The sequence below is a fragment of the Magnolia sinica genome, chromosome 2 (assembly GCF_029962835.1).
Source record: "Magnolia sinica isolate HGM2019 chromosome 2, MsV1, whole genome shotgun sequence".
Classification (NCBI taxonomy): Eukaryota; Viridiplantae; Streptophyta; class Magnoliopsida; order Magnoliales; family Magnoliaceae; genus Magnolia; species Magnolia sinica.
Genome location: NC_080574.1, coordinates 136,583,666 through 136,596,945, shown reverse-complemented (window position 1 = coordinate 136,596,945; position 13,280 = coordinate 136,583,666). Strand labels below are relative to the sequence as shown.

The window sequence follows — 13,280 nt, the reverse complement described above, 5'->3', positions numbered from 1 at the left end:
ATGATATATTTATAAATATCATTCATTCAATTTAAATATAGTTGCATTAGTTCAGTTAAACACCGCATAACTTAGGACCCTATACAAAGGAAATTTATTATGTGCATCTTTTTTTTGAGATGTTATGATTTAAAAGTGTGTATTAAGGGCCTTTTTAACAATCCCCAAAGTTTCATTAAAAAATTCAACCATTTTCCCAATGTTTCCCCATGTTTCCCAAAAAGTGCGATAAACTATGCGATACAAACGATATATCCCGTGCGATAACCGATACGTATCTGTATCTCAAGGGTGCGATACATTGTGCGATACCGATATTTCGAATCCGGTGTGACAACCTCCGTAGTTCCCCGATTTCGGTACCCAGCACCCATACACCAAGTTTTGAAAGCGGCGTCCCACAAGGAGGATTTTAGGGTGATTTTTTTGGTAACTGAGAATATCAATAAGAACTCCACAAGCCCCATAACATCTCCACTGTACATAACGGTTTGGTTCAAGGCTGCTGAAAGGGAAATACATATGATAGCAAAAGGACAAAAGCAAAGGAGCGTGCTCCAGCATCACCTACTACTGCGCTCTAGCATAACCTGAAACATAAACAAGCGTGCATGAGATTCTTACGAAGCCCAGTAGAGTATGTGTGTGTGCGCGCAATGCCAATGCATATGACAAGTATATTAATATCAGAGTAAGTAGATAAGGATGGAGGGCTATGATGCCAAGTCCATGCATGTAATTAGCCATACCAAGGCTATGTACATATGCTATGCGAAGGCTTACAAGGTTGAATGTCATATGTAGCCCTGCGATGCAAATATCCCAATCCTCATCTCTAGTCCACTTCTTAGAACGGTTCCCATCTGGAACATCATCGGGGTCTAGTACACAGGCAAAGCTCGTAGCGCAAGACCATGTGAGGGCAAAGACCTCACTACCTACCTCGATAGTGGTATGCCAATGCCCACCCGGCTCGGCAGTAGCGGGTCTATTTCGAAGTTGGTCAGACTTGACCTAATTCGCCTACACCACTCCAAGCAGGTGAGGCCAAACCTCCTTCCAACCGACCCCGACACAGGCGTACAAAATGTCCCAAGGGAATATGGGCTTTACATCGTACATAATCAACCCTCGCAATCCGGCCAACCCGGGATATATCAACGCCGGAAATAGGTGTATAGAATGTTCTAGGGGAAGATGGGCTTTACAGTGTTCATCGTGATTTATGTGACATTCATTCTGTCCATCACTTGCGATTGATCATGTTAAGATCTGAGCTAAAAAATTAGGCTGATTAAAACTCAAGAGGGCCACACTAGGTAAAACAGTGGGATGAAGACAAACCATTAAACCTTTTTGGGGCTCACCAAAGTTTTTGATGATGCTAATATTTGTTTTTTTTTGCCTTTGTCCTGGTTAATCACTTTATGAAGAGGTTGCATGATATATAAACTTGACGATGGGCTCCAAAAAGGTTTCCTCGGTGGGCATTCTCATTCTTGTTGTTCCCTGTGATGTGGCCCACTCAGTGTTTTAAATAGCAAATAGTGGGTAGCGTAGCATTCACCCCTTTGAAGCGTGAGGCATAAGCTACAATTCGTGTGGCATAAGCTACATGCTACCTCTAGCTTTTAATTAAGGTTGCACTTGGTTGCACCAATATCATGAAGTTTTCTCAACCAAACTCATCCTAAAATAATAGGAAAAATAGGGAAAACATTAAGAAAAAGATAAAGAAATCGCAGAAATAGTAACAAAATTGATTTAACATTGTCACTTATATTATTTTACTATGTTCGCAATATCGATATGAAACCCCCAAAAAGCACTTGGGAAATTTAAAAAAAAAAAGATTCTTTGTATCCTACGATATATTGCAGGCTATTGCACAAAATTCGTCGATATTGTCACGATTTCGTCGATATTGTCACGATTTTTCTTGATATAATCAATGTGACAAAGGGGGTTTTAGTACCTGTAGAGAAGAAGATTGCATAATCAGATCAAGAATTTGGTGGGCCACTCCATCGATCAACGGTGTGCGCCGTAAGTGCAATTTTCTTTTTCTTTAATTCAAATGGCAACGCAATTTTTGGCGAGAAATCCACAAAACTCGTGGAGATTTGGGATTCCGAAAGCACCAGAACCCTTTCTTCGAAAATGGCGTTGGAAACGGAGAAAAATCAGGGATTCCGGTCCTACGGGAACCCTCTTTCTTTGAAAATGGCTGACTTTTAGGGATTTTAGGGTTCCGGTCATTCCAGAACCCCCTTTTCTTAAAAAATGGCTTCGGCCTCTCTGCTGTAACGGTGAAATTTGATACTTATTTAATGGAAATGGATTGGCTACTTAGTGGTCGGTGCTTTGTGGACCCCAACATGATGTATGTGTCTCATCCATGCCGTCCATCCATTTTTCCAGATAATTTTATGGTATTGACCCAAAACTGAGGTAGATCGAAATCTCAGGTGGGCCACAATGTTGATTGAACTCTCACCATTAGAAACTACTTGGGGCTACAAAAGATTTGGATGAAGCTGATTTTTGTTTTCGGCATTCATCCAGGTCTTTATGACCTAATCTACAGGTTGGATGTCAAATAAAAGTTACAGTGAGCCCTAGGAGGTTTTTAATGGTAGATGTAATCATTATTGTTTTCCCCTGGTGTGGTCCACCTGAGATTTTGATTTGTCTCATTTATGGGATAAATGATTAAAATGATTTTTTAAAATGAATGAACAGTGTGGATAAAACATATAGATTATGGTGGGGTCCACATAACACAGATCACTAGCCACCTGGCTAGTGGCAGCGGGACGCGGATTAGCTACTGACAGGTTGAGTAGCGATACTCGCTATTGAAGTGACGTCACCAAGTTCTGTGGGCCCCACCTTGATGTATGTTTTGTATCAACGTTGTTTATCCATTTGGAGAGATCATTTTAGGGCAAGATCCAAAGAATGAGTCAAATCCAAAGCTCCAGTGGACCCCACCATAGAAAACAGTGGGGAGAGTGACGTCCACCATTAAAAACTTTTACAAATGAATGGACGGTGTGGATACAACACATACATCATAATGGGGTCACAGAACTTGGTGATGTCACTTCTGTATCTAATCCTCGTCCAATGGCAGCGTCACTGGCCAAACTACGTCTCTGTTTAATAAGGATTTTGGCTATCCACGCAACGAGGAATCTGATGTGGAGTTTGGGCCCATCGTGAATGTATGTGGTTTATCCACACTGTCCATCCGTTTTTCCAACTGGTTTAAAAGGTCGAGCCCAAAACCAAAGCATATCCAAAGCTCAAGTGGACCATACCACAGGAAACAATGGGAATAATGATTTCCACCGTTGAAACCTTGCCCACAGTGATGTTTATTTGTCATCCAACTGTTCATAAGACCACAATAACATGGATGAAGGGAAAGCACAAATCGAAGTTTGATCTAAAACTTCTGGGGCCCTTGGGAATTTTTCAACGGTGGACGTTCAATTCACATTGTTTTCCGTAGTGTGGTCCTTTTAAGCTTTGGATATGCTTTATTTTTTGTCCCAAGCCCTAAAATTATATGGTAAAATGGATGGAAGGAGTGGATAAAATATATAAATCACGGTGGACCCCACAGAGTTTACTCAGTACCGGGGCACAATATTGTCGATTTGTGGAGCACCACTGCTATTCCCAGCCCCGTAGAGCAACTCTATGTGGGTCTAGTAATGCGGGGGCATTTTCACATCGGGCTCGAGTGGGGTGGCCTGTGGGATGCAGGGGCACACTCGGGGTGGGCGACTCACATAACCCATGGATTTGGGGCCCATGTGAGGCGGGTGGCTCGTGTAGGGTGGCATCCATGGATTTGGGGCCCACGAGGAGGGTTTGGCCGAGGACCTAATCCATGGATTTGGGGCTTGGGCTATGAGATAAAGGGATTAATTTGCCATGCTCTATCAGTTCGAGCTTTTAGAGTAAGTGGTTATTTGTCCTGCATCATCTAGGCTACAACCAGTCCCCATCATTGATACGTATATTTCTCAATTTTTACTTTGATACATTTATAAATGTTATGCATTCAATTTAAATATAGTTGCATTAGTTCAGTTAAATATCGCATAGCTTAGGACCCTATACAAAGGAAATTTATTATGTGCATTTTTTTTGAGATGTTATGATTTAAAAATGTATATTAAGGGCTTTTTAAACAATCCCCGAAGTTTCATTAAAAAATTCAACCATTTTCCCAATGTTTCCCCATGTTTCCCAAAAAGTGCGATAAATTATGCGATACAAACGATATATCCCGTGCGATAACCGATACGTATCTGTGTCCCAAGGGTGTGATACATAGTGCGATACCGATATTTCGTTCACTGATTTTACTAAATCATTAAAAAAATCATCTAAATTTTATTGAAAATAAGAAAATGTAAGAAAGAATTAAAAAGATTAATTAATTTGATTGTTTTGTGAAAATAACTTGAAGTGTAAGCCACATAGTGTGTAAAGTAGGCTACGTAGTGTATAGTGTATGCTAATTAGCATATAACGTAAGTTACACATGATTTAAGCTGTTTTCATGATCTATATTGCATGAATGTTAAGCTACGCTATGTACTGTATTACTATTTAAAACACTGGGCCCACTTGAATTTCAGATCTACCTCAGTTTTGGTTTCGTGTCCTAACATGAGCTGGTGCAACTGATGGATGTAGTGGATGTTAAAACTTATCATGGTGGCCCCTACAGCTTTTTGTTGTAGAAGGCAGATTGGTTGAGCAGATCGCTATAGCATTACTCTTTGGTCCATGCTGTAGCTGTTTTTATAGATTCTCTTTTCTTCATTGGATAGAGATGTCATCACCCTGTTCCGAATATGCTTCTTGGACTTTGTGTTCAACTAGAGACATTCTGCGCTTGAAATCTTGCACTCCTTTTTTATTTTAAAAATGCACGGTTGAAGGTTGGTTAAACTCATCTTTAGCTGCTTTGCTGTCTCTTATTCACGTCACTTTCTTGCAGGCATAAAGAAGGGAATTCAACTTTCCTCACCAAAATGCTTCATCGTTTATTAGAATTACTAGAACATGCTGTTTCTGTAATTCAGGAAAATCTCAAGGAATCTCACAATCATGGCTGTTTGGGTTCTGGCCCCATTGATGATGTAGTAACAGGTTCCACCCTAGCCGCTGTTAGAATTCTTATCCGCTCTCCACTTTTCAGCATTTGGAAACAGAGAAATGCAAGCAGCGATGAGCTTCCTAGAAGTATCATTCAAGTTATTGAGAGGCTTTTGCTGGCTCTAGCTAATCTATTTGAAGAAATTTCCAAGTGTAATACAAACTTAGAGTCTGAGACAGATATGGCAGAATTCTTTCCATCTTCTATGACCTGCCCAAAAAATTCTTATACTATGAATGATGGTAAAGTGAGGATTGTTGATATGGAGCTGGACATAGAAGACGAATCCAAAGATGCAGATACTGCAGCTGCTAGTGGGAAGAACATTTCTGGGTTTTCTTTGTCCTCTGTGCAGTTGAAGCTGGACATGCTTTCAGCAATTTCAAGTTTCTTCTGTGTTTTGCCTGATAATACATGGGAAATCATGTTTGATCTCATGGGAAAAGAAAATGATTCCAAGGTATTACTCGCATGTACTGTTTGGGTTGGGAGGGTGGGAAGGGTTCTGTTTGTGGGTTTTATTAGTACTTTGCAAAATCATTACATTTTTTGTAATGTTTGTATTCTTTTTTGTGTTTAATTAGGTGCATGAAAGTATGCTCCACGGTCTTTGTCAAAATTTTGCTTGCTCTTCTACCAGAACTCTTTCGGAATTGGTACAGTGAACTCTTGCACATGAGGTTCATAAGACACTATTATGCTTTGCCAAAATTTCTGTGGTTATCTTAGGCTGTAAGGTAATTGCAGGCTTCCACTTGATTGATTGAGCATGCTGTTGTTACCACCCCATTTTGTAGGTCAATTCAATGAATAACATGATGAAAGCGAGTCTGACTCTAAAACTCTGTTGTGTTAATGTCGTAAATGCCATCCATGGTTTGCTGGGGGCATTACTACCCTCGGGTTCTGTTGGAAAAGATGAAAATGTTAAGCAGTTTGGAAGGGGAAAGGCAACGGATCAGGTATCTTTTATATCTGTTGCTATTTTTGTTATTTGAGACGAGTCATTTCACTTGAAAATTCAAGCATTGACCTCCACACACTGCTTGGTATGTCATGGTCTCCTTAAGTATCGTGTCAATTTTATTATACAATTTTCGTTTAACAATTGTTTTGCTTTGCATGGACTTCTGACTTTCTAATTACTGATGGATTATGATACTTAAATATTTTCCTTCTTTGGATGGACTCATTGAATGCATTCGTCCACATGCTCCCCATCCTACTTACTCACTCCTCCCAAGAAGTAGTCCTATTTTTCATGTCGAGTACTTGGAAGTTGGCCTTTCTGAGTTGGCTTAGCTATGTCTCAGGTCAACTAGCGTAGTTTTCTAACAATAGTTTAGATTGCCGCTTCTCCCATGTCTCTGACACTAAGATATTTGCTCTCAGGATGGCGCTCATGTTGTCTGCAGTTGGTCTTTGTCATTCTAACCATACTAAATGATATTGTGGATCTACACCATAATATTTCCCTGTAGAAAGCGTTTAGATTACCCTTTTTTCCATGGCTTTGACACCAAAATATTCCCTCTGTGGAAGGTGTTCAGACTGCGAAACATCACCCTTTTGAGGATACCACAAACTCCCTCTGTGGAAGGTATTTAGATTATGTGAAAAAGCCAAAATGGCGATATGTGGCAAAAGTTTGCAACCCTTCAAGATCTGCTAAGTTAGGGAACTTCTTGATGGATAGTCAAAGGTGATGCTTTTCAATTTACTTGAATGGAATGTAATCAATGGCTAGATTATTCTAGATGTTTAAATCTTCACAAAGTTAAACCTCTTCTTGGGAGGAGGAACCGATGGATATTGTGTTTGTGCTTGACAAACAAGAGCTGTATTGTATAGATAGATACTTATCATGATAGTACTGCTTATATTGCAAACTGCTTAGGCATTGTGTACCAATTGTGTTTCAAAACTTGAAGACTCTGGCATGTTTTATTTCTGTTGTGGATATGTTGCATGCATGTGTATAATGACAATCAACATACTATTAATTTACCTTTTCCATTTTGATCTTCAGTTTTTAGTGAATGTGTTTGTAGACTTGATATGCTTTCATTTATCATAATGATTCTCTTTAAAATATACATACTGTTGATTTGATGTTTTAGTGAACCGTGTGTAGCCAACATGGTATCAAAGGCCAACTTATGTTTTTAATGAATTTGTGTGTGATGTTGGGTTTACAGAACTTGGTACCCCTTGGAGATTTGGTTAACAAAGTAGTGGAGATTGGTCTTATTGATTGGTCTGCACGTGTTAAGCTGATTGATTGCATATGCTATTTTGTAATGCTCGATCCTCGCATTGCCCAGGTGATTCTTTCTAAAAGCAAAGATGATTGCCCCTTCGCTTGACACTGGGTGTGCGCTTCTAAGTTGACACCTTGCCTTTTTATCCTGTTCAGCCTTGGCATGACTTGTTTGGGTATCCCATTCTCTTAATTGAGTGGATATTGTCATTGTCAGGAAGGACAAGATAAAAATGTCACCCATTTGGCATTCACTGAATGAATTTTTGCTGAATTTCTTTTGTTTCTAAGAATCCCAACAATTTGAATGTGACTAGCTGCTTGTAACACGTTTTTTTTTTTTTTGGATACAATCCTGCACATTAAATAGGCTATGATTGAGAGACTTCTTGCGATGCTTCAAGATACTGATTATCGAGTTAGGCTCTTCTTGGCAAGACGAGTTGGTGTGCTTTTCCAGACGTGGGATGGGCATGATGAGTTATTTCAGGATATTTGGTAAAAATTTGTATTTTGAAAATATATCAACATAGACACATCATGTTTTATATGGTCATCACTAAGGCTGTCAATGAGTACCTAAATCCATGGGTACCTAAGTATCTGACCCGATTTAACTAGACATGGATCCACATTTTGGGCCTGATTAATAATCGGGCGATCCGATTTAGAATCCAGATTATGTTTTGCCTGGCCTGGGTACCAATATGATTTTTATTTTTCATTTTATCCTTTATACATTTATATTTATTATTAAAAATGATGTAAGAGGCATGTTTCTAGTATGGACCCAAATCCAGATCTGGACATGAACATGGGTCCAGACTCCATTCTATACTTGATTCAGATCCAAACCCCATTCCAAATTGCTCGAAACAAGACCCAACCACACGATGGGGTACCTGAGTCCTATCAGATTTGGAACCTGTACTCATATTTGTTACCCATTTCCAGACCTGATGGATCTGAATCTGATCCCCTTAGTTGGACCAGATACGTGTACACTAGTAACTGACCAGAAACCAACCTATTGGCAGCCCTAGTCATGACCCACTTTGGATGACTGTAGCTTTACTTGTATATTTTCTTTGATATTCATCTTTCCTCCAAAAGAGGAAAAGGAAACTTTGTTGCCCACTTCTCTTTTGCTGCTTACTTCTCATTTTTTGTTTTACCAGTTCCAATTTTGGTATCAAGCTAGTGATGGCCTCAAAAGAGAAGCTTGTTACAGCAAGGGAGGTTTTGGCCACTGATGTTCAGCCGCGGTTAACTATGGAAACTAGTATTGTTACACTGGCACATATTGCATTTTGCAGTGAGAAAGTAGAGCTGGAGGTACTTAACCTTGCTTTAGCAAATTTGCATTTCAGTGCCTGGTCTGATGGTTATCCATAAATAAAAAGCCTGGTCTGATGTGGGGTAACGATTTGAAAACTGTTTGCTTTTCTTAGGCTTTGATGATTTTCATAGTATTCCAGGCATCGTTATGCTTCTAGAATCTGGATTTCATTATAAAGTCATGCAAATTAGTGCTGTCCTCAAATTGTGAAAATAGGAATTAGAGACTCTGACTTATCATCCATCGACTACACCAAATTCACATATCTTGCAGTACATTGGCCCCTCTGCTTTTCTGTATGCTTAGCAACAGTTTCTAACTTCGGTTGTGCATATGATTTGTATATCATATATGACGGTAGTTATGATTGATTATGGTATAGCTGCCATATGTGGATTACACATTGCTTGTCAGTTGTCATCTGACATTCATAGGTGTTCATATATGCAAACAAGCAGGTATATACACCAACTCTTTTGTAGAACTGTAGTAGTTGACATTGTTATGTACCTGTGATACCATCATTCTTCAAAAGCTACAGTACTTGGGGTTTGATTTATAAGGTTAAGGTGTACCCCTTTTTCAGAATTTAGATATACTTGGATTTTGAACCCTAAACCTACAAGTTGCTTAGAATATAAAGTGACCTGTATCAATTAACTAACGGACCAATGTGTGAATATTGTTGGAGACATTTTAACATCACTTTATTTCTTTTCATTAAAATTTATTATGCTCATGAGTTGTAATGAATCCTTGCCACACCCTTAGACATGGTGTTTAGGGGATCGTTGCCGTACCTGTACCTGTTCTCTGTAAAAATAGTTGTGTATTGTGGGTTACTATGATAATTTTCTCTTATGAAGACACAAAAAATAATAGTTGAGGGTTTGATGACGATCTTGTCTAATCAACATTTGTTATCTAGTCACATGAAAATCTTCAGTGTGCCCAAATTGTTGCCTTTTGTTGGAGTCTGAAATGCTACTTCCAAGTTTGGTATTCTCTGTACTACACGGATTAGTATTATGTAAAAGGAAATGATATAGCAATAAAATGAAGGTAAACTAGGAAACTCTAGGCTCAGGAGTCTTTCAGATGAAGAGGCGGTTGTGTATATCGATCTGTTGAATTTTCTCAAGCAAGTTGTTCCTTCAGTCCTGGAAGAAGACTCCATGATCTGGATAGGGCACCATTCTGGGAAATTTTTCGTTTGTTCTCTATTCAGATTCAGATCTATAGCAGATTCAGATTTTTCTCCGAGTCCTTCACATCTGTTTCATCATTGGTTTTATGGCGCCCCTCTTCTATTGGCGGTTTTCATATGGTCGGTGGGCCAGAAAAGAGTGTTGACGATTGATAATTTGCAATGACGATCTCTTGTGCTCCCTATTATCTGCCTGATGTGCATGACGGACATGGAGTCCATCAACCACTTATTTATATACCGTCCATTTGTTTGAAGAGTGTGGGATTATTTTCTAGCTGTAGCTCAAGTGGCTTGGGTCATGCTAGATTCAGTGGATGCTCCTAGAGTGGGGAAAGGTGGAAAAATTGTTTGGAGGCTTCTCATTTTGACCCTTTTTTGGGCTATATCTGGAAGGAAACGAATGAGCGATGTTTCAGAAATGGGAGGACCTCGGTTGACAGAGTGATTTGTATAATGAAAGGCTATGCAAAGGGTTGGGTTCCTTTTGTTAATGCAGCTATGACTGCTTCTGTTTCTTCATGTTTGGGATGTTAGTGTTGTGTCGTTTTCTTTTCCTGCCTCGCAGTGGGTGGTCTAATCAATTTCTATTATCTCTCAAATTTAAAAAAAGGTTACAAGTGGGGCTGAATATTTGGTACATTTGGGGCATGCCATGGAAACTCTTGTTGCTGCAACTTACCCCAGCTGCATGCCGATGATTATTTAGTTTCACCTTCCACTTCTTTTGTGAGACTAGAAAATTTTGACATGTGCTCCCCCTCATATCCAGCAATGATCAACCTTGCCTTACTATAGGTTATATTAAGCTCATATCCTCTACAGAACTTTCTAAATGTTAAAGAATATGGTGTCCAGATGATTTTCTCTTCTTACTCTTTAGTTTCTCATATTGTTAGTATCAAGTAGTACTAATATGATCACTTTCTTTGGCAATTACCTGTGGAAATGCTCAGGCTATCTTCATGCTGTGTGTTGTTGCTGCGATGGATCCTTGTCAGAGGTATTTTGTTCCACAGGTTCTGCTTGCATACTTACCATCCTTAGTTTGTTTTATTGAGTGTCACTTTTCTACAGGGAACTGGTTTTTGCAGTACTTGATAATCTATCAGGACGACTCCAATACACAACTAGGTCAAAGGTGACATGTTTAACTTCTCTTTGCCACTAGTTTCTTCAGAAGCAGTAACTGATGCTAAGTTGGTGGCAGACATTTCTTATGCCACTATGATACAACAAACTGAAGTAGACTGTATTGATATGGACTGTTTTTTTGCAGTACTTGGAGGAACTTATGGGATCAATTCTTTCTTGTTGGGTGGCTTGCGGTGTAAGTTTAGTTGCACTCGTTGAGGTATGGGCTTTAATTTTTTATGCCATACCGCACACTGTTAGTAGGACGAGTATGATCAAAAGAAAATCTCAGTACCGTATATTCAAGGGTCTGGGTCCTATCAGGCAAACTGCAACTTACCAAGGTGGAGCAGCATGCCCACCAAAAACTCAAGTGTACTTGCATGCCAAGATTGGACAGTCAAAATTCTGGACCCCATTGTGAATGTACATGTCATGGAAAGCAAATTAATTGGATGATCTTAACTCATAGCTGCCAAAATTTCTCTTTTAATGTCCATTGATGCTCACCATTCAGATGGTTGGAATGATCTGATAAAGCGATCCTTGGGTCATGCTCTGTTCACATTGGGATCCATGATTTGCATGATCTGGATTGGCATTTATGTATGGAAAATTTTTGGTGAATTAATTGCTTCAACTATGTAAGGTGGATTCCCTATATTTAAAACAATTATATCTTTTGAACCTAGATTTAGAATCTCTGTTTTCTGGTTACTGGGTGCCCAAAGCGTCTAGTTCCTTTCATTTTACTTTGATAAGAAGCTTGTTAGTTCCTTTTGTTTGAATGCGCTTTAGTCCCCCTTTCGTGGTGCACATATAATGGTTATGTTGTGTGTATCATAGGTTTCTTTTTCTTTTCTTCTTCTTCTCTCTGCTTTTTTTTTTTCCTTGCTTGATTTCCAAAATCTCAAGGGCAGCAATTTTACTCATATTGAAAGTCTTTAATTCTAGGTCATCACTCATACTTCAACCAGTAGTCTAGTCCTTTCTATGAGATCTTTCCCCTGTCTACGAAACAAAATCAGATGAGCCTGCCTTCAATACCAATCAGTCCTCTCTCTCTCTCTCTCTCTCTCTCTCTCTCTCTCTCTCTCGGAATGGTAACTGAATTTTATTTTATTTTTGTTAGATAATGAAGTTTTCTTTGTTTTTTGTTTTTTTGCTTTTTTTAAAAAGAGCACAAAAGCTCAAAGCAACAAAACAACAATTACATCCAGACAAAAATTACGAACCACTTTGGTCAAAGTCCTTAATGCATGGCACCCACCTTATTACATCCAATTTAGCCCTCTTATAGACATCCACCTCCAGCCCTCTTTTATTTGGAAAGGATTGATTGTTTCTCTCCCCTAAAGTAACCCAAATTATAGCCATCAAAACTAACCTCCACACCACTATTTCTTCCCGATCCCTACCCCCTAACCAAGCCAGAAAAAGGACCAGGATGAACCTCGACATAACCCAAGACATTCCAAAGAATGTTAGGAACTTCTTCCACACCTTCCGGATGAATGGGCAATGGATGGATGAACAAATGATCCACTAATTCCGCCCCCCTCAGGCACATCACATAGCAAGGATCACTAACAATCTTTTTTGAAAGTTGCCAATTGTGAGTATCCTGTTCCTACTCACCAACCAAGCAAACATTGCCACTTTGGGAGGAGCTCTGAATGACCAAACTAATGACAACTGAACTTCACTCTCTTCCACAAGGGAATGGCGCAACATCTTGCAGAAGGAATGAACTAAGAATTGCTTTGATTTCTTTAAGGACCACACCATAGAATCCCTCTCATCTAAAGGCGGTTTGAGACATCGAAGCCACTCTAAAAGCTGAACAAAGCCCTCCACTTTCTTGTCCAACAAATTTCTACGGCACATGGGAGCCCAAATCACAAGATCACTGGCAATCAAGTTACATTAATCAATGGTCACATCTAGATTCGTAGTGATTTTGGCTAACGTTGGGAAGACGGGCTAGAGTGGGCTCTCCCCAATCCATAGATCCTTCCAAAACTGAATCCTTCTCCCATTCACCGCATGTGAATCGGATCCTTACCTTTAACTTATTTGCCAAACTAAGGATCCCCCTCCACAGGCCCCAAGGCCTTGTAAAAGGATGAATCCTTCACCCACCGGCCACCACCCCTTC

The 13,280-nt window shown here is 39.5% G+C and overlaps 1 protein-coding gene across 7 annotated transcripts in view; it reads left to right on the top strand.

The window, feature by feature from the left end:
* Nucleotides 1–13,280, top strand: part of LOC131237824 (serine/threonine-protein kinase ATM) — a 158,265-nt gene that overhangs the window by 68,628 nt on the left and 76,357 nt on the right. For all 7 annotated transcript variants that reach the window (XR_009167429.1, XR_009167430.1, XM_058235830.1 and 4 more), the window contains 9 exons: nucleotides 5,024–5,642; nucleotides 5,767–5,838; nucleotides 5,980–6,144; nucleotides 7,381–7,506; nucleotides 7,813–7,940; nucleotides 8,621–8,777; nucleotides 10,945–10,991; nucleotides 11,066–11,129; nucleotides 11,268–11,342. Coding sequence is in view for 5 of the 7 variants with exons in the window: in XM_058235830.1 (XP_058091813.1) it covers nucleotides 5,024–5,642; nucleotides 5,767–5,838; nucleotides 5,980–6,144; nucleotides 7,381–7,506; nucleotides 7,813–7,940; nucleotides 8,621–8,777; nucleotides 10,945–10,991; nucleotides 11,066–11,129; nucleotides 11,268–11,342 (1,453 nt within the window). In the remaining 2 variants the exon portion in view is untranslated. The remainder of the gene's footprint in view (nucleotides 1–5,023; nucleotides 5,643–5,766; nucleotides 5,839–5,979; nucleotides 6,145–7,380; nucleotides 7,507–7,812; nucleotides 7,941–8,620; nucleotides 8,778–10,944; nucleotides 10,992–11,065; nucleotides 11,130–11,267; nucleotides 11,343–13,280) is intronic.